The sequence below is a fragment of the Rhinichthys klamathensis genome, unplaced genomic scaffold (assembly GCF_029890125.1).
Source record: "Rhinichthys klamathensis goyatoka isolate OS25496 unplaced genomic scaffold, OSU_Roscu_1.1 h1tg000331l_1, whole genome shotgun sequence".
Classification (NCBI taxonomy): Eukaryota; Metazoa; Chordata; class Actinopteri; order Cypriniformes; family Leuciscidae; genus Rhinichthys; species Rhinichthys klamathensis.
The window spans coordinates 325,097-345,874 of NW_026606846.1; the positions used below are offsets into that span (position 1 = coordinate 325,097).

The 20,778-nt window shown below is 40.5% G+C and overlaps 1 protein-coding gene across 1 annotated transcript; it reads left to right on the plus strand.

Annotated features, from left to right (window-relative positions):
• The first annotated feature begins 6,306 nt into the window (after positions 1–6,306).
• LOC130105973 (gastrula zinc finger protein XlCGF57.1-like) lies at positions 6,307–15,215 on the plus strand. Its single transcript, XM_056272167.1, has 2 exons — positions 6,307–8,160; positions 14,855–15,215. The coding sequence occupies exons 1-2, from the start codon at positions 6,308–6,310 to the stop codon at positions 14,859–14,861; spliced, it is 1,860 nt and encodes a 619-aa protein (XP_056128142.1). The 5' UTR covers position 6,307; the 3' UTR covers positions 14,862–15,215.
• Positions 15,216–20,778: the final 5,563 nt, after the last annotated feature.

Here is a 20,778-nt window from a genome sequence, read left to right on the forward strand (position 1 = left end):
GTCAACACGGACATGTGAAATTGGCTATGTACTAATAAACAATTATTAAAAATAGTATGTTATTCTTTAAAAATAGTATTTTTATCATATATCATGTTAGCAAGAACACTTGAATGAATAACCTTAAGCTTTGTAAACACATTTTGGGACATTTTTGTGCCTTATGCATCTCATCAAACCCAAATGGCACCCGTTTAGCAGAATTACTCTATTTTTAAAAGTTGTATGATCTTTTTCAGTTCCTGAGCATGAATGTTTTTATTTTAATGATCTACTTTATAGTGATTAAAGTAGTTATCATAAGATTAAACTAGCTATATTTAGATTAATTTGGACATTATGCTGCTGTAATTATTTATCTGTAGTGAAGATGAGTGATGATTTTGTGTTATTGATGTTTTATCCATGTCATGTTGTGAGAGATTACAGTATTGTCTTTCAGTATAGCAGTAGTTTTATAGGCTTTTATCATGTATCCTGACTCAAATAATGTGTTTCTAACAGCAAACGCTCAGAATAAAGTGAGATGATCTGCTGATGATCCTGAATGGCTTGTTGAATGAGTGTTGATAGTCTGAGGATCATCAATATTAACAGATCTGCTGAAAACACTCTTTATTTCATGACAATAGTGCCTGTTTTCTCCTCATTTATTATGCTGATGTCTTCAGATCTCCTGTAAACTGACACTTAAAGCTCATTTCATTGGTGTCAGCAGACTGAGGGGATTTGTTGGCTACTATATGTACGTTTATTTGATTTTAACTGTTTTTCTTACCATTATTTATACTTGGGAGAAGTATAAATATTCTTTATATATTCTTTTCTATATTTATATATTTTCCATATTTTTATATTATTTTCTATATTTCTAGATACCTGTATTTTAATGAAGAAGCAGAATAATGTTAGGATTAGCAATATTTTAAAAAAATAAATAAATAATGAATTGGCATCAGTTACTGTATGATGAATAGATAGACAGACATAAATGCTAAGAAGTGCCATTTATTATAAAAACAAACTCGCTCAGTAATTTATATATTTTTGATTTAGGCAGATCAGCTCCTCCCACACTGGAATACATCATCAGTATACATGTATACATGTGTGTATTTGTATTTGTTTTGTTTCTTGTGATGATTGTTTGTTTGTTTTTTTGTTTTGTTTTTTGGATGTTTTGACTTTATGTAAAAGCCTAACCAGGGACGCGGGCCGCAAACTAGCTTTATGCTATATGCCCTATGTACACAGCATCGGTTGTCTATGTGTAACAATGCTTAGTGTATTGTCCCTGTTAAATAAACAAATTAAATAAAAAATAAAAAAAAAATCAGTGAAGCTCCTCCCACGCTGGAATACATCATCAGTGAAGCTCCTCCCACACTGGAATACATCATCAGTGAAGCTCCTCCCACAGTAATTCTCCAATAAAAGCTTTTTAAAATGATTCCCATCCGCTACAAGTGAAGACCAGCATGAAAGCTTCAGGAAGAGCTGAAATCTCCCAAGACTGAGTTTATTAAAGAGGACAGTGAGAACACGAGTGATCCAGAACCTGCAGAATGAAACACACTGAAGATCCTGAAGAACAAAGAGGTTGGTGTTTATTCCTCATTCATTCATGATGCTGGAGAACATTCATGTTAGAAACATTCAAGCACTTCATCACATTTAGATAAACAGTTCAACTATGAAATGGTGCAGAATGTTCTGGGTTTTTCTTCAACAAATGGTCAGTAAATGGAGGTTTGAGACATGTTTATGTTGTTTGTCAACATCAGATCAAACTAAATACAATTTTAACTGTTTTATTTTACATTTATTTTATATCTGGTTCCCAATTTGCAACAACGTTACCAGGATTAAAGTCATTTTCAACATAGTTTACAGGAATAATCAGTAAACACCAAGTTACTGATAAAGTTGTATTTGTCAAATATAATATAAGTTATTCATATTTATAGAGATTCTTCTTACAGTAACTTTGGTAACAGGGTTGATGAATACAGTCAATGCTACAGTTTGTGTAAAAACTGAGACAATGGATTGAGGTTATTCTCTTGTCTTCCCATCATGCAGTAGAAAGAGCCCAGATGATGTCACTTCCTGAGTGTCACAGTTCTAAGAAATGCTCTGTTTTTAAAAGGAGGAAAATCATGCCAGAAGTAACAGGGTTGAGTGAAACATGTAGGACACAAATAATAATAATAATAGTTGATTTAAAAATAGTTAAAGCTGACGCATAAATAGTTGAGCATGTGACATTTCTACAGACACTGCAGTCATGAAATGAAAAATTACTCTTTTAATAATAAACTTATGTTTAAACACTGTTTAAACATAAGTTCAACACATATCAAAGTCCACTCCACTTGAAATCTAAACGCTTGTTATTTCTCACAGGGTTATTCACTTGAGCTTGTGTTTCTGGTGTCCCACTTTCACAGGCGTATGAATGGAAGTCTAGTGTGAACGGCCATTAATAATTAAAACATTTTTAGCAAAATAAATACTAATCTCAAAGTTGGTGTCAAAATATGGCAGTATTGTATAGTTTAATGTTATTATCATGTTAGATAATTGTGTCATTGATCAAATATATTTCATAGTTCTTGCTAAAGAAACATGTGCCTATAATGTTTTAAAAATAATAATTGGAAGTTAAATTTACCTAATTTATGGAAAGTTTCAAGGACATATAATCAATTTATAAAAAGGCATCAAATTATCATAATATTTTATAGCAGTTGTCTACTTTCTACCATTACATCAGGGCTCACTTTCATGTCCTTTCACTTTATATTTCTCTCTTTGAATTATTTTAATGTTTTTCTCGATTGTTTACACACATTTTCTGAAAGAATGCCTCATATTCTCAGAACTCTACACACAAATCAAAAAACACACACACAATGGGGCAAAACCCCTCAATTCTCCTGCAAAATGAAACTTTTTTTTACATTCATTATTTCTTCTCAAAATGGTATTTAGTTTTCAAATGACACACACAAACCATCATTTGAATAGACATTTATAAGAACCAGTTGAACACAGATGCGCTCAATGTAAAACACTATGGTGAATGGAAAACACTTCTCCATTCATCATAATGATTTAGGCCTTTTTTTTGGTTCAGTGTTACACTTACTACAGACAGTACATACATAAGTGTGTTGTAAAATATTTGAGAATATTGTTTTTATACTCAGAACACACAAATACACAAATATATTTTATTTTCCCCACAAAAACAATGTACACAGTGTACATCCCATTCCCAACCAACACAAAAGTTGCACATACACTACATTCACAACAACAGAAGAATTTACTGTACACAGTTACAGACATTGTGATGTTCCCTCCGCGCTGGCCGATGATATTCCTTCCCCTCTTTCGTCTCTTTGTGAGGTTGAACCCAACCTCTTCAATGAAGATGAACTGGTGCTCCACTGCAGCCACCTCTAGCTCAAGGACTCTCTGAAACACACATGACAATATCAGAAATAGACATGGCGTGGTCACTATTGTGAAGCACAATCATTATGATTACAATATTGAAATATGTATACTGCCGTGCAAAGGCAAAAGACCGTAACTTCGTTTTTGGTCGAAAATGAGTTATTGATATTTTTGGCACATTCAAGACCTCCTTTATCATGTGGATAAGTATCGTGAGTCAATTCCGTTGTTTTTTCGAGAAAATAATGGGTTGTCTTAACCGTAACTTCCAAAAGCCCATGAGAAACCAAGGCAGAACACCGTAACACCAGTTACCGCTCTTTGGCTTAGTTTTGGAACGCTCATATCGAGTTACGGTACTCTGCCTTTGTTTAGCCGCGCGTCAATATGAAGTTACGGTGCCGGTGTTCTATCAAATAATGCTACCTATCAGATTATACGGTGTTCTGCCTTTGTTTTACTCTCCATTAATATTGAAATTACGATGTAGCCTGTGTACTTTGTGCAGCTACCATCCGTCCCTGTAACTTCTGATGTCCTCAGAGCTTTGTCCTGCACTGATGCGGTCAGAACATTTAGTATGCTCTTAACCCGCTCCATCGACAAAAGTGCGATATCGATCGCGAAGGATATATGCAGAGTTGACAGAAAAATGTTACTCATGCCGAAGCAGGTCAATACAACAAAGAACTAAAGCCCCGCCTCACCCAGTTCGGGTACCGGACCTAGTTGAAACAACCATGCATCTAGCTGGCAGAGTCCCAAAACTTCGCCGGCGCCTTCAGCTCCGCCCTGAACACGGCCGAGCCGACGCGCAGGACTAATATATCACAGGGAGTGATAATAATGAAGCAACAAGGGTATATTGTCGCATACAGCATAATGAAGCAAGAAGTGCTGCTGGTGCATACAACATCAGAACAGCTGTTAAAAGCATGCATACAAAACACAGCGTCCGGAATAAATCCGCGGGACGAGCGAAGTGCACGCACAATAATAGGGCAGACAGCTGAAACCAACGCTACTGAAAAGACGCAGAAAACAGAAGGTCGTGCTATAAATCCATTAGTCGTCTAGGTAGTCCAGAACGCGCTCCCTACTGAGTCCTAAGGGGTAACGTAAAGCACTGCATAGGCTACTTTTCGTGAACGGAGCGTGACACCTTCGAACACGAATCTCTGTAAACAAACGCCTGTGAAAGTATGCGTCTTTCAGATCCACCGCTATAAACCAGTCTCCGGGTCGAATGTGCGCGAGGATCTGTTTTATCGTGATCATTTTGAACGCGTGTTTAGCAAGTCTTATGCCTACCACTTGAAGATACTCTTAGACAAAATACCTCCATAGCGGTAAAGACTAATGTATAGGGCCAGCAGAATTCAACCAAAGCACAATAAGTAGAAGGCTATAATTGTAAATCATACAAAATAAATGCCATGATCACTAGATCTTATACAGGTGTTACTATAATGATTTTGTTAATGGTGATCAGCAACCAAATATTGATAATGTGGAAGTTACGGCCTTTTGCCTTGGCATGACTTCTCACTTTTTGCTGACAATACAAAGGCAGAGTACAGTAACGTTAAAATAGTGGTCAAAAGTCAAGTTTGAGCTCAAAATTTTGTTATGTAGATCATTTTCATTACTTAAACATCTAATTGCCAGATTTTCAGTGTCCTACCCATAATTAATTTGGCGGGACAACTAAAAATCTTTAAAGTCATTTTTCTCAGTTCCACACTCTAGCGAGTTAAGGTCTTTTGCCTTTGTAGGGCAGTATAATTTACTGTATACAATGTTGAGAGTATGCATCAATTGTGGGACTCACTTGCACATAGTTACATCGCAATTCTTTGACTCTTTCTGAATTGCGTTCAAATGGCCCCCTGTAGACCTGCTTCATCCTGACATGATTTCTGCGCAAGACACGGTCCAGTGTTGATAAGCTTACCCTATCAATATTTTTAAATGTGTCATTGTTTTCTATTATTTTTCTTTGTATTTGCTGTAATGTTCCTGACCACCTTGTGTTGGTAATCTTTCAGTTCTGCCACACAAATAGTAAAATACTGTAAATACAAAGTAGGTATACATTCCCTAAATACTTGAAACATACTTAACAGTATTTTTACAGTCCGACAGAACAGTCCACAGGCAATACTGTACTACTGTATTGATATGCAGTACTGCAATTTTCTAGTGGGAGTAGATTTCTTACCTATTCTCATTTCGGAAAGTCTGGATGATGGATGCTACAGTGTACCTGCTCAGATTTGGTTGTACTCTTTGCCCAGCCTCCCTCATTGTTAGAACATGGTTGACCACATGATCAACCAAAGTGGCTCGGATCTCATCAGAGATTACGGTCCTTGGCCTTCCTCGTCCTCCCCATCCTCCTCCTCTTACTCTCACTCCTCTGGCTCTGCCTCTGTTTCCAAGGTTGGCATCCATTGCTCCATTGAAGAGCTCACCTGTTGCCCTTTTATGCTAAAGCTCTGATTGCTAAGTGTAAAACTGTGTGACGGGTGTTTGCCCTTGTGATGAGTCAGTGTGCATATATGAATGGCAGTGTGTTCCTTGTGAAAACAAGATACTTTCTGCATGAAAATTGTGCGAGAGATTGTGTGTAGTGTTTTGAAAAAAGTGTGTTTTAGAACTGCAATTTGAGTGTAAAGCAGGAATTGTGCTTGTGGTTTAGCAGAATTGGTTCAGGGGGTTGGTGAATGAGTTACATGTTGTGGTCATTGTGTCTCAAGTACCAGAATTTGTGTGTAAACAATTGAGAAAAACTGTAATGTTCTGAAAATTAAATGTAATATTTTTTTTCTTGTCAGACCTGATGGAAGAGAGCGAGGAGAGTGAAGAACTGAGTGAAGTGGAGGAGGAGAGAGAAGAACTGAGTGAAGTGAAGGAGGAGAGAGAAGAACTGAGTGAAGTGAAGGAGGAGACTGAAGAACTGAGTGAAGTGAAGGAGGAGAGAGAAGAACTGAGTGAAGTGAAGGAGGAGAGAGAAGAACTGAAGGAGGAGAGAGAAGAACTGAGTGAAGTGGAGGAGGAGAGAGAAGAACTGAGTGAAGTGAAGGAGGAGAGAGAAGAACTGAGTGAAGTGAAGGAGGAGAGAGAAGAACTGAGTGAAGTGAAGGAGGAGAGAGAAGAACTGAGTGAAGTGAAGGAGGAGAGAGAAGAACTGAGTGAAGTGAAGGAGGAGACTGAAGAACTGAGTGAAGTGAAGGAGGAGAGAGAAGAACTGAGTGAAGTGAAGGAGGAGAGAGAAGAACTGAGTGAAGTGAAGGAGGAGAGAGAAGAACTGAGTGAAGTGAAGGAGGAGAGAGAAGAACTGAGTGAAGTGAAGGAGGAGAGAGAAGAACTGAGTGAAGTGAAGGAGGAGAGAGAAGAACTGAGTGAAGTGAAGGAGGAGAGAGAAGAACTGAGTGAAGTGAAGGAGGAGAGAGAAGAACTGAGTGAAGTGAAGGAGGAGAGAGAAGAACTGAGTGAAGTGGAGGAGGAGAGAGAAGAACTGAATGAAGTGAAGGAGGAGAGAGAAGAACTGAGTGAAGTGAAGGAGGAACATCATGTCCAACCTGGAGGAAAACCCTTGAGTCGCTCAAAGACTAAACAGACATTTTTAAAGAAAAGAAAAGCCAAGAAATCTTTCACCTGCACTCAGTGTGGGAAGAGTTTCACACGCAAACAATATCTTGATGGTCACATGAGGATCCACACCGGAGAGAAGCCGTTCAAACCTTACAAGTGTTCACACTGTGACAAGAGATTCAGTCACTCAAAATCTCTGAAAGTGCATGAGAGGATCCACACTGGAGAGAAGCGGCACATGTGTGATCAGTGTGGAAAGAGTTTTGCTTTTAAATGTCACCTGAAGCTTCACATGAGAGTTCACACTGGAGATAAGCCGTTTAAGTGTGATCAATGTGGGAAAGATTTCAGTCAATCTTCATACCTTAAAGATCACATGAGGATCCACACTGGAGAAAAGCCGTTCACATGTGATCAGTGTGGGAAGAGATTCACACGCATAACAAGTCGCAATCAACACATGAGGATCCACACCGGAGAGAAGCCGTTCTCATGTGATCAATGCGGCAGAACATTTTCTAGTACATCAGCCCTGAAGACACACCTGACAGTTCATATGAAGGAGAAGCCACATTCATGTTCTGTGTGTGGAAAGAGTTTTTCACTAATGTCATATTTACACGTACATGAGAAAACTCACACTGGTGTGAGAGAGTACATGTGCTTTGAGTGTGAGAAGACTTTTACTACAGCGGACAGTTTAAAACTACACCAGAGAATCCACACTGGAGAAAAACCTTACAAGTGTTCACACTGCGACAAGAGATTCAGTCATTCAACACATCTGAAAACACATGAAATGATCCACACTGGAGAAAAACCTTACAAGTGTTCACACTGTGACAAGAGATTCAGTCAGTCATCATCTCTGAAAACACATGAGATGATCCACACTGGAGAAAAACCTTACAAGTGTTCACACTGTGACAAGAGATTCAGTCAGTCATCAAATCTGAAAACACATGAGAGGATCCACACTGGAGAGAAGCCGCACACGTGTGATCAGTGCGGGTCGAGTTTCTCTACTAAAAGTCACCTGAAGCGACACATGAAGATCCACACAGTGGAGAAACCACTTAAACACAGTCTGAGATCACGGTAAGTAGTTTATTTTCATGTGCTGAGCAACAAAGTCTCTTCTGTGTAAGTCAGACACACATCACCCTATAGCCAAATCTCTCCTCTCCATCTATAGCCGGCAGTGTTTGGAATAACGCCTTAAAAGAACGGCGTTATTTTTTCAGTAACGAGGTAATCTAACTATTTATTTATCCCGTTGTTACAACGCCGTTAACGTTACTCGGCGTTAAATGCGGTGCGTTACCACCACGGGCGTCATTTTCATAAGTGCTGGGTACCAACTTGTCAAACTGCGCAGCCTCTCTGCTCAACCGGTAAATAAATCCATCGATCCGGTTACGGGTTCTAATCTAATACGGGTTCAATTGGAAACAAAGCATCTAATTCTTGCAATATTTTTCAGATGATAGTATACTGATTTAGTTATTGCTTTGACATGACTTCTGAAACTAAGGTCTGACTCTAGAGACACACCAAGATTCCTGACTTGATTTTTAGTTGTTAGACCCCTAGCGTCAAGGTATGCATTCACCTTGAGAAGTTCATCTTTGTTTCCAAACGCAATGACTTCAGTTTTGTCTTTGTTTAACTGAAGAAAGTTTTGGCACATCCAACCGTTGACTTCATCAATGCATTGGCACAGGGAGTCAATGGGGCTGTAGTCGTTAGGCAATAGGGCTAAGTAGAGCTGTGTGTCGTCTGCATAGCTGTGGTAGGAGATTCGGTTCTTTCTCATTATTTGGCTCATTGGGAGCATATAAAGGTTGAATAGGAGTGGTGCAAGAATTGAGCCTTGAGGGACTCCGCATGTCATGGATGTCCACTCAGACTTATAACAGTTTTAATTTCTTTTGCCATATTGTTTTCTGCATTATCTATGGGAATGTTAAAATCTCCAGCAATGGCAAAACAGTCAATTTCTCTGAGGAAATTGTTGATAGCAGTTCTGTAAAGTCCTCAGCAAAGGCTGGAGAGAATTTTGGAGGCCTGTAAATAATGATAAGTAAAATACGTGGGGCACCTTTTAACACAATACCCAGATATTCAAAAGACGGGTAATTCCCAAATGATATTTGCTTACATTCATAGACATCTTTAAAAAGAGCAGCTAAGCCCCCGCCTCTCTTACCCGCTCTGCAGACACTCATAAAAGTAAAGTTAGGAGGGGATGTTTCATTGAGGATTGTTCCACTGCAGAAAGTTAAGAAAAGTTTAAGTAAGAAATTTAAGAAAGTTACTGTTATCATAGCGGGGACCCGACACATATCACTGAGAGCTGGTATCAGTTGTTTTTGGTTCACCTCGAGCCGATGGAGGAGGGTGTGTGCCCTGGCGCTGTGGCAGAGGAGCTCTCACAGGAGGAGGGGGAGGGCGAGCTGGGCCCGCAGGCTTTGGTGGTTGTGGGGCCTGCCGTTTTTTGGTGGACATCTGGGGGCTTGCAGCAAAAGAGTGGGATAGTTTGGTTCCAGCATACACCAGATTTTCCATTTTTTCTGAGAAGCACAGAAGTGGAGATGTTGGAGAGAGGGATAACGTGTCTGGGGAGAGGGGCTGTTGCTCTGGTGTTATCCGAGGCTGTAGTATGCTGTCCTGGTTTCCATCGCTGTTTTCCAGAAAGTCGTCCTTGGGAGCTGAATCTTGGAGCAGTTCTAATATGTCCCGGTCTGTCTGTGGTGAGCTCTGTGAGATTGTGTCCGTGATCAGAGGTTGTTGTGGTTGCATGGTGTTATCGTTGTCCTTGTGTGATATGTCAACCGCATGTCCATTCAGGTGCTGAAGTGAAGTCCTGTGGTCATTCATACTGTGTCCAGGTGTGTGTGTGTCATTCAGGTTGAGTGGATTGGCACACACTGCAGAAGGATGATTGAGGGAGAAGTAGATATTGTCCTTTAGCACTCTTGAACCAAGTTTGTTTGGGTGGAGCCCATCCTGTTGAAACAGTTGCCTCTGACTCCAGAAAAGATTGAAGTTGTCAATGAAGTTCACAGTTGCAGTTTTTTGCAGCCATGTGTTGAGCCCAAGCAACCGTGAAAACCTGTTTGTTCTTTTGCTGGAAGTGGTCCACTGATGAATGTCTGAACTTTCAGTCTTTTAAGTGTTTCAAAAAGTTAATTGAAATCCTTATTAAGGAGTTCTGACTGCTCTTTATGAATATCATTTTTCCCCACATGAATGATTAGTCGATTTGCAGGCTTATGTTTCATCATAATGTTCTTAAGTTCCCTATTTACATCAGAAGTCGTTGCTTGTGGAAGGCAGCACGTAGTTGTATCCCTGCTAATAATATTTCTGATTATGGAGTCACCCTCTATCAGAGTCCTGTGCTCGGCTGCGCTCTGAGCTGAGTGCCGCTGTCTGCTCGACCTTGAGCGCCAGTTAGCAGTGTTAGCTACTGGCTTATTCAGTCTGTGTTCGATCACATTCATCACATTCAGGGATTCCTCATTCATTAATACTTCAAATCTGTTCTCAAGATGTATAGGCGGTGGTAGGAGACCAGTGTTTGCAATCCTTGTCAGAGCCGTATCTGGGGTAGAGGAGGCTACTGCGGCAATATGTGATACTCGTGACAATCTGATGTCTCGAGTGCCTTTGGGTCTCGCTCCCTGTTTGTGCCATCAATTTGTAAGTCGATCGGCTTGTTTCTCTACACTAGTCTGCCTCGCTGCCTGCTGTGAGTTTGTTTGCGCCATGGCTGTCTAAGCCTCGTATTAGCTTCGCATTTCCTTCTGTTTTTCCGTATTTCTTTCTTTTATTCTATTCTGAACCATCATTTAACTCATAATTACAACTTGGACTGTTGGCCAGACACGTCTCAAGCCATTATACGGCTGGAACCGCAAATACGGTTGGAACATTTGGTTGTTGGTTGTAGAGCGAGACACTGCTTCACTGCTGCTCGGCCCTACGATCGATTGCCAGACGCGTTCTTTACACTCACTTACAAACGAATATTTTCCTGTCTATCGTGCGTCTACATTACACCCGTACCACTAAAAAGACGGATTATACCCAAGACTTGAGTCATAAATTAGTATAAATATTAATAGCATCACTGGTTGCATAATTGCTAACTTCCTGTCCATCTGTTAAAATGGCGAATATATCAGATGTATGTTATACCTCTTGGTGCAGATGAGAACAAATCTGATTTGCTCGCGGTGCAGTCTGAATTAGAGGCTGTAGAAAAACAGATCCGTGACCTTCTAGAGACACAAGCTGAGCTGAGAGACCGGCGTTTAGCTCTTGAAACATCACGCGCTGATGCACACGGATCAGTGATTAACGTTAGTAACCCGCTGACGCTGACCACGTCTACTCCGTGCGTTTCTCAGCATTGGTCCCGAGCGTCCAGGTCACGATCAGCCATGGTTTCATTCACTCCGGCTCCAACACACCACCACGAAGCCTGGGTGGTTCCGCGGAAGCCGCGTGCCAGGACAAGAATCTTTTCGCCCCTCCCGGTTTTGGAGATCTCCACCCAGAACCGCTTCTCCCCTCTTCGTGAAACGGAACGCGATGCTGTGATCATCGGCGATTTCACGGTCCGACACGTCCACGCTACGTTAGGTAAAAGTAAGGTGCACAGTCATTGCTTTCCTGGTGCTCGTGTTCTCGATATCACTGCGCGGGTAACTGAGATCTTGAACGGTGATGAGCGCGTTGGAGCTGTTGTGCTGCACGCGGGAGCTAACGACATTAGGCTGCGACAGACGGAGGTTCTGAAGAAAGACTTCAGGAGCCTTATCGATACGGTACGCAGAACATCGCCTGAAACATCGATTATTGTGTCTGGACCGCTTCCTACATACCGACAAGGGCATGAAAAGTTCAGTAGATTATTCATGCTAAATGAATGGTTATTGTCATGGTGCAATGAGAAGAAACTACTCTTTGTAAATAATTGGAATCTGTTTTGGGACCGACCGAGGTTCTTCCGCGCAATTTCTAAAGCTAGGTCTTCTAAACATTAGATCGCTCACACCTAAGGCGGTTATTGTAAATGAAATGGTCACAGATAATAATTTCGATGTTCTGTGCCTTACTGAAACCTGGCTTAAACCAAATGATTATTTCGGCCTAAATGAGTCTACTCCGCCAGGATACTGTTATAAGCATGAGCCCCGTCTGATCGGTCGTGGCGGCGATGTTGCAACAATCTACAGAGATATCCTTAATGTTACTCAGAAAACTCGCCACAGGTTTAATTCGTTTGAAGTACTTGTGTTAAATGTTACGCTCTTAGATGTAAGAAAAAAATCCCTATTATCTCTAGCCTTGGCTACTGTATATAGACCTCCAGGGCCCTACACTGATTTCCTAAAAGAGTTTGCAGACTTTCTATCAGATCTATTGGTCAACGTCGATAAAGCATTAATTGTTGGAGATTTTAACATACACGTAGATAATTCAAATGATGCGTTAGGGACTGCGTTCACAGATTTATTAAACTCCTTTGGGGTCAAGCAAAACGTCACCGGACCAACTCATCGTCTTAATCATACACTCGATTTAATTATATCATATGGAACCGATCCAACCGATATAGATATCATTCCACAAAGTGATGATGTCACGGACCATTACATGGTAACTTGCATATTACGTAGGCCTACTGCTGTAATATGTCATGCTGCGCCACGTTATCGACCAGGTAGAACAATTCTTCCATCCACCATAGATCATTTCTCAAATAGCTTATCTGATCTGACTCAGCTGCTGCCCGAACCCAAACAAACAGATGAACTAGACGAATTAACTAGCACTATGAGCTCCATTCTCTTTAGAACATTGGATACTGTTGCACCCATTAGATTGAAAAAGGTCAGAGAAAAAAGTATAGCACCATGATACAATAATACTACGTATGTTTTAAAGAGAGAAACCCGTAATTTAGAGCGTAAATGGAAAAAAACTAATTTAGAGGTCTTTAGAATCGCGTGGAAAGACAGTGTGTCGCGTTATAAAAAGGCCCTTAAAACAGCCAGGGCTGAGCACCTCAGCAAACTAATAGAAAACAACCGAAATAATCCAAGGTTTTTATTTAATACCCTGGCTAGACTAACAAATAAACAGACGTCACCTGAACAAAATACCTCGTTACAGTTTAGTAGTAATGATTTCATGAACTTCTTCACCGAGAAAATTGAAAGCATCAGAACCACAATCGTAAACGCTCAATCTTTGCTCGCGCCTTATAATTCAGCCGCAATTATCACCCCGCAAGAACAACTACAATGCTTTACAACCATTGAACAAAAAGAGTTCAATAAACTTATCACTTCATCTAAAACAAAAACATGTTTATTAGATCCTATACCAACTAAACTATTGAAAGAAGTGTTACCTGTAGTGGAAGAGCCTCTTCTCAATATTATTAACAAGAACGTTCAAGCTGGCAGTTATAAAACCTCTTATTAAGAAACCACAATTAGATCCAAATAACCTAGCAAATTACAGACCCATCTCAAATCTTCCATTTATGTCAAAAATATTAGAAAAAGTTGTGTCCGCTCAACTCGGCTCTTTCTTGCAAGAAAACGACATCTATGAAAAGTTTCAGTCTGGATTCAGGCCACATCATAGCACTGAAACTGCGCTCGTTAGAATCACAAATGATTTACTTTTAGCTTCGGACCAAGGCTGTATCTCAGTACTAGTTTTACTTGATCTTAGTGCTGCGTTCGATACTATAGATCACACAATACTCTTAGATCGACTACAAAATTACACTGGTGTTCAAGGACAAGCATTAAGCTGGTTCAGGTCATACTTATCTGACCGCTACCATTTAGTCTACTTAAATGGAGAAAAATCGATCATAACTTCGACAAACTATGGAGTGCCGCAGGGATCTGTGTTAGGCCCTTTATTATTCTCAATATATATGCTGCCACTTGGTAATATTCTAAGGAAACATGGAATTAGTTTTACTGACGTCTTTCCACGGCTGAAACACTGATTGAGTGATTCCATGTGACATGATACGGATTTCGATGAGTTGTACTTTTACACACTTTTACACACTTTCAGATGCTCATTCATGTTTATTTGGCGCTGTAACTGGTGTTGGCGCACATTTAAGTCGTTTGCACGCGTGTTTCGGGCGTGCTGTTTCCTTGTGGCTTAAAATAATTAAATAAGATAAAATAATAAACTTTGAAAAGTCTGAACTTAACGTCGGATATGCCAATCCATTTATTAACATAACGAAAAATAAAACATTTATTCAATAATAACTTAACTCAAGTCAGTCTCCATAATTACACGCCGTGCCTCACGTTCAAAAACCATGCACCTCGCTGTGCGCCACACCAATTTCGTGTGAAAATGGAATTTGAATCATGAGACTTTGTTTTATATCAATAGTAACAAAGCACAAAGACTATTGCGATTTATTGGATGCGATGCGCTCTACCATGTTCCATTCATTCATCAACTGAAAACAGAATGACTAATCGATTATTGGGATTTAGGAATCAATATCGGTTTGTAAAAATGAGAATCGATTAAAATCGAGAAATCAATATTTTTTACCCAGCCCTAGTATCCATCCATTGAGTTTATTATTATTATTATTATTATTGCAAGTGACTTGTTGTTTTTCCAGTTCATAATCAATTATCATTCAGCTGCAACTTCTACAACACAACAATGTTAAAGTTGTGATCTTCATTTCTCTAAGTCTTCTTTCTACCGCTGTGATTTTCAGGAGCTGAAGGTCCATCAGAGGATCAGGAGTGTCTAAGGATTGCTCTGATCAGGAAGACAGGAAATGGGAAGAGTGCAACAGGAAACAGTATTCTGGGAAGAGATGAGTGTGTGAGTGAATGAAGACTAGATTCAGTCACGAGTGTGTGAAGAGAGAGTTGGTGAAGTTGATGGTCGATCAGGAGCTGTTGTTGAGACTCCAGGTCTCTCTGACACTGACACATGATCAACAGTAAATAAATACTGAAATGTGTTTGGATGTTGTCACCTGGAGCTCATGTGTTCATCATTGTGTTGAGTTTGGGAAGATGTGCAAGAGATGGACACAGTAGATCTGATAAAGAACATCTTTAGTTCTATTGTCTCTGGGTTTGATTTGCTTTGACTGATTTTTGTCATAATTGTCTTTAATTCTGTTTTTTTTTAAATGTTGCAAAAAAAAAGTGTTTTTTACCTGTGGATAACTAAAAGATATTGTGAAAGCAGGCATTTACTTCATTTTCTGTTGGTAATTAAAATGTATTGTATAACTTCTTATTAGCTCTGTTCAGTTGATTATACTTATCTGGGAAATGTAGGAGTGTGTTTTTTGAATTTTGTATATATATTTTTCTTTCCAGTTTCTGGTCAGAGAGGAAGCTCAGGGAAGTTTGTGCTGTTGCTTTTCTGTTATTATTTTAGGCCTTACTCTCTCCTGAAGATTTATTCCCTTTGTTAACCTTTTTGATATATGAAGGAAATAAATACTGTAACTTTTCCTTAAAGTGGTGTAATGTTTTCACTGTGAGACTGAAGTGTGTTCTGCACATATTTTCACATCTCTACATTATCATACTTCCCTTTGTCACCTCTCCTCCCGACCCCTAGACTGGGAGAGGAACGATCACGGATCGCTCTGAGACTTTAGGAAGATCCAAGCGCAGCTTCAGTGGAAAATCCAGAATCGTAGTCATACGCCAGACAAAGGGTCAAAACACTTGCACACAATCCACAATAAAAACACAAGAGAGAGCGCTCAGACGTGCAGTGTGACAACTACACAACCTCGCTGAGAAATGAGAGAGAGAACATGGTATAAATAGAGACAAACAGGTGAATGCAATAATTCATGATGAGTCTGGCAAAGGATTCTGGGTACTGAAGTTCATGGCTGAGTGGCTGAGGTCAGAGGAGGAGTGCCCTCTAGTGGCCGACCTGGACACAGCAGCTGGTGACTGAGACACAACACATGATTAAACACAATCAAACAAGCATTCCCTGCAAACCTCATAGACAAGGAGAACAATGTCTTCTCAAACTACAGGCAGCTCGATTTTATATGATGTCATCAGATAAAACAAATAAATAATGAGTCAAAACATCATCAATCCTTCTTTTTTTCTTTCCCAGGAATGTCCCATGAGCCACGTCAAAGTCCTTTTAGGCAAGTCATGCCACTCGGCCGCCATCTTGGCAACGCCTCCGGGCAGCTATTTCGGACTAACAAGACCAGGCTCCTATCTAAATGAATGGGCAGAGAGTCAGAACTGCAGTTTCACTGGTCACCGGAACATAAAAACTGCATGTATAGAAACAGCAGTAAAATATGATAAAAATCGCTGAAAAAGTTTGATGACTTTGCCCCAAAATAAGGTTTAAAACGCCTTTTCCCCCACAGGTTATACTTTTACTACGCATGCGCAAGGGTTTGAAGCACAGTATGTATGTCTCGCTCGCTCGCTCTAGATCCCGGGAGATTTGAACTAATTTGCGGGCATCAGGGAGCCGCTATTAATCTGCGGGAGACTCCCGGAACTTCCGCAAGACTTGGGATGTCTGATATTTACACAACTCTCACATACACTGCATATCCTTCGGATGAGACGTTAAACCAAGGTCCTGACTCTCTGTGGTCATAAAAAATACTCGAAAGAGTAGGGGTGTAACCCCGGCATCCTGGCCAGATTTGCCCTTTGGCCTCTGTCCATCATGGCCTCCTAATCATCCCCATATATATATATATATACACTGATTGGCTTCATCTCTGTCTCCTCTCCACCAGTAAGCTGGTGTGTGGTGGGCGTTCTGGCGCACTATGGCTGCCGTCGCATCATCCAGGTGGAGCTGCACACTGGTGGTGGTTGAGGAGATTCCCCCTTCCATGTGAAGCGCTTTGAGTGCCGAGAAAAGCGCTATATAAATGTAATGAATTATTATTATTATTATATCAAATCTGCCGCCTTTTCAAACAGTAACGTATTTTCCGCTGTCGCAAACCTCCACTGTGCGCATGCGTCAGTGGAACCAGACGATAGGCTTAAATGTTTCCCGGCTTGACTGTTAAAAGCAGACGATTGGCTTTCCAGCGGGAGGGGCGGGGCATGTGCAGACAACCGCCATCTTTGGCGTTACGGGTTTTCCCTATATAGTTGTATTGAGGATTGAGGAAGTGGCATGTCTCTATATAAATAGTCTCTGGCCACATTTCCACTGTCGGGCCAGGGCCGGGCCAGGGCTAACAGCGAGCCGAGCCGGGCCACTGGCCCCGGGCCTTAAGTATGTATTATATGCCCTGGACCGACAGTGGAAAGTTGTGTTATATGGAGACGTACACGCAAATATCACGTCACGTAGACACGTCAATAACGTGTAGCTGTCGATCTATGCCGCCCATCTTATGAAGTAGATGGAAAGACATATGTAGCAGATGGTCGATCTGAATGGCGATCCGTCTTAAGGATTCTGTTTTTCTAACGTTGTTGGACTGTTTTCGTGCCATATTTTTATTTCTTCATTGGGCACGTGTAACCCCTTTTTTCCTTTATCATATGTGGGTATATAGTATGATTTTAGCCTCTGTTTACATTCATGTCTGTGAAATACATTAGATTACCCAGCAAACTTACTACCTTCAGTGGGGCATTGGTCTGCGTGCACGGGAAGCAGTGTCGTTTTGCTCTTAGTGACAGGGGTTCAACTCCAAGGTCCGAGCCTATTTTTATCTCCACTTTGTTTCTTTTGTATTGGTCTGTTGGTGTATGTCTTTTAAATTTCGGAAGACTATCCGATAGCTGAAAACTGATTGGGTAGCAGGCGGTAGGCTACTTATTACGGAAATGACAGCAGCAGCTGTTTTAAGCCCGCTTACAGTGGCTGCTGTGGGTCCCTTTACTGCTGATTATAATCATTTAGATGGGCCTAGGTAGATGCTTCACGATATTATCATCACGCTGCCATTGCCTTAAAATAGACATTAATATTGCTAACAGTGAATAATATATTTTGTATTACCTTGTTCATTCTGATGTCATATAACGATTATAGGACGTTTTTTTTGTAACACTAAATTATTCATTTTCTGTTGAATCAGAATCAGAATTTCTGGCGTTATTTTTAGGGGACCATTGTGGGAAAAGGGCGCTAAAGATGGAAAATGTAATGGTTATTTTTTTTGCCAAGACTTTATTCAGTTATTTTACGGAATTTTCCGTTAACCCTAAACACAATACCCTCGGTAAAAATACACGGGAAAACTGTAAATATATTCTCGTATTATATATAATCATATAATACATGCCCTATTTTTATGGACTGTAAATAATAAAGTGTTGTGAGATGCCTGTATTTCCATAATGGCTAATGCTACATATTTTATTAGGTTTTCTTTTTTAAATGTGTATATATAAAAATAATTATATTGTATTTTTCTAAAATAAAATCTTGAATTGAATTGTTTCAGTCAAACTTGGACTCAGCATATATATATATATATATATATAGAAGCAGCGGGATCTGCGGACGTCTCGTAGAAGTAGCCATCAGAGGATGGGTACATGGTGGCCATAAAGGGATGGACATGGTCAGAAACAATGCTCAGACTTCCGGTTATGAGGAGTGCAGATTAGTCGCGCGCTCAGCCTGCTCCCGCCGTCTCATTTTTAATTTTCTTGCCAAACCTTCGAATTTTAATTTATACTGTCAGCAAAAGTTTAATAAACTGTAAGTGCTCGGAACACTTCATCATGTCTAAGGCTAAAGGAAAACATGCAGAAAAAGAGAAGGAGGGTTCTTCAACGGCTAGCATTTCCATGGCCGACATTAGCTCACTGCTGGATGAACACAGAGAGGCCCTTTCGGCTGATTTTAAATCCTCATTTGAGTCTCTTGCATCTACACTGGACAGCATTCATTCCACCATTACTGATCACGGCCAACGCATTGATTCTCTGGAAGTTAACGCCACTTCAGTTGACCAACGACTTCAGCATCTCGAGGGCGCCTACTCCGCTTTGCAGAAAGACAACGAGTTGCTCAAACTCAAAGTAGCTGATTTGGAGGGACGTAGCAGACGTCAAAACATTCGGATTATAGGCCTACCTGAATCGATTGAAGGTCCTCGTCCATCAACGTTCTTTTCTCAACTACTTGTTGATGTCCTTGGTACGGAGGTCCTCACTTCGCCCCCCTGAGTTAGATCGTGCGCACCGGAGCCTCGCTCCTAAGCCGGCTCCGGGAGGGAGACCGCGGCCTGTTATCTTGTGTTTCCACCGATTCCAAGTTAAAGACGTCGTAATTCGCGAGGCTCGTAAACGGGGTGTCCTGCTTTATAAAGGCCATACGATTCGCCTGTTTGACGACTACACCCCCGACGTGGTGAAGCAGCACGCCGAGTACAGAGGTCCCATGACGGAGCTATACAAGCGCGGGTTCAAGCCGGCACTTCTTTACCCGGCCAGACTGCGCATCACTCTACCCAACGGAGATAAAACATGGCTCCAGTCCGCTTCAGATGCTGTTAAATTCATCCAGGACCAGGACTTAAACAAGAACTCGTAAGCGAGCAAATTGGCACTTTCAGTCTGCGGCTGATGTTGCTAAAACGGTGCAGACCTTTTTCCTGCCTTATTACGGACGGTAAATGCATGTTACTTTTTTTTAATATAATGTAGGATGTGTATATATATATATATATATATATATTTATATATATATTTTTTATATATATATATATAAGTCTTGTGTATTTGGTTTCTTATAACATGCATCTTTGCACCGTACACCGGCTTTAAGGTGAATGCTGTTTTAGTATTTTCTGTTGTTTATATGACCTCACGGGTCTTACAAATCCAGGCCTTGTTTTTTTCAATGTGTTTTATTCGAGTTGTTTGATATGGTCTAATTGTTCTCTTAGGTTTAATTGCACTTGTTTGTGGGGGCAGTGCGATTGTTTTAGGGAAGTAGTAATATTCGCTGATCGTTGTATCAGAGGTGTGTTCGTTGCTGGTTTCGTTCTCTACAGCAACCGGGTTGGGGTTAGTATGTTTTGTGTGTGGTTTGGTTTCTTGTGCGTGTATGTGTGTGTGTGTGTTTTCCCTCTTTTTTCTTTAATTTTGTGTGCTGCCTGCTCCTCCCTCTCTTCTGCTGCTGTGAATCTGTCATGGGTGCAGATTTGTTGGATTATACCACCTCTAACATATCCTTTCTATGTTAAACTGTAATGCCAAGTTGGCTTCTAGTGGTGGGTTGAGGTTTGTCAGCTGGAATGTGAGGGGGCTTAATTCACCTGTTAAACGCAATAAAGTGATTGATCACTTAAAACATTTAAACGCTAAAATTGCTTTTTTGCAGGAAACCCACCTTAAACCATCTGATCATCTTAAACTTCGTAGAGGATGGGTAGGCCAACTCTACCATTCTTCATTTTCAAGTAAGGCTCGTGGGGCTGCAATATTAGTGCACAGGTCAGTACCTCTGTCCATCTCTAAAATCATATCGGATCCCAATGGTCGCTTTATTATTGTTACAGGTAAAATTTTTGGCATTTCTCTGACGCTAGCTAATGTTTACGGCCCAAACTGGGATAATGAGGATTTCTATAAAAAATTTCTTTTTTCAATTCCTGATATAGTGTCTAGTCACCTTATTCTCGGTGGAGACTTTAATTGC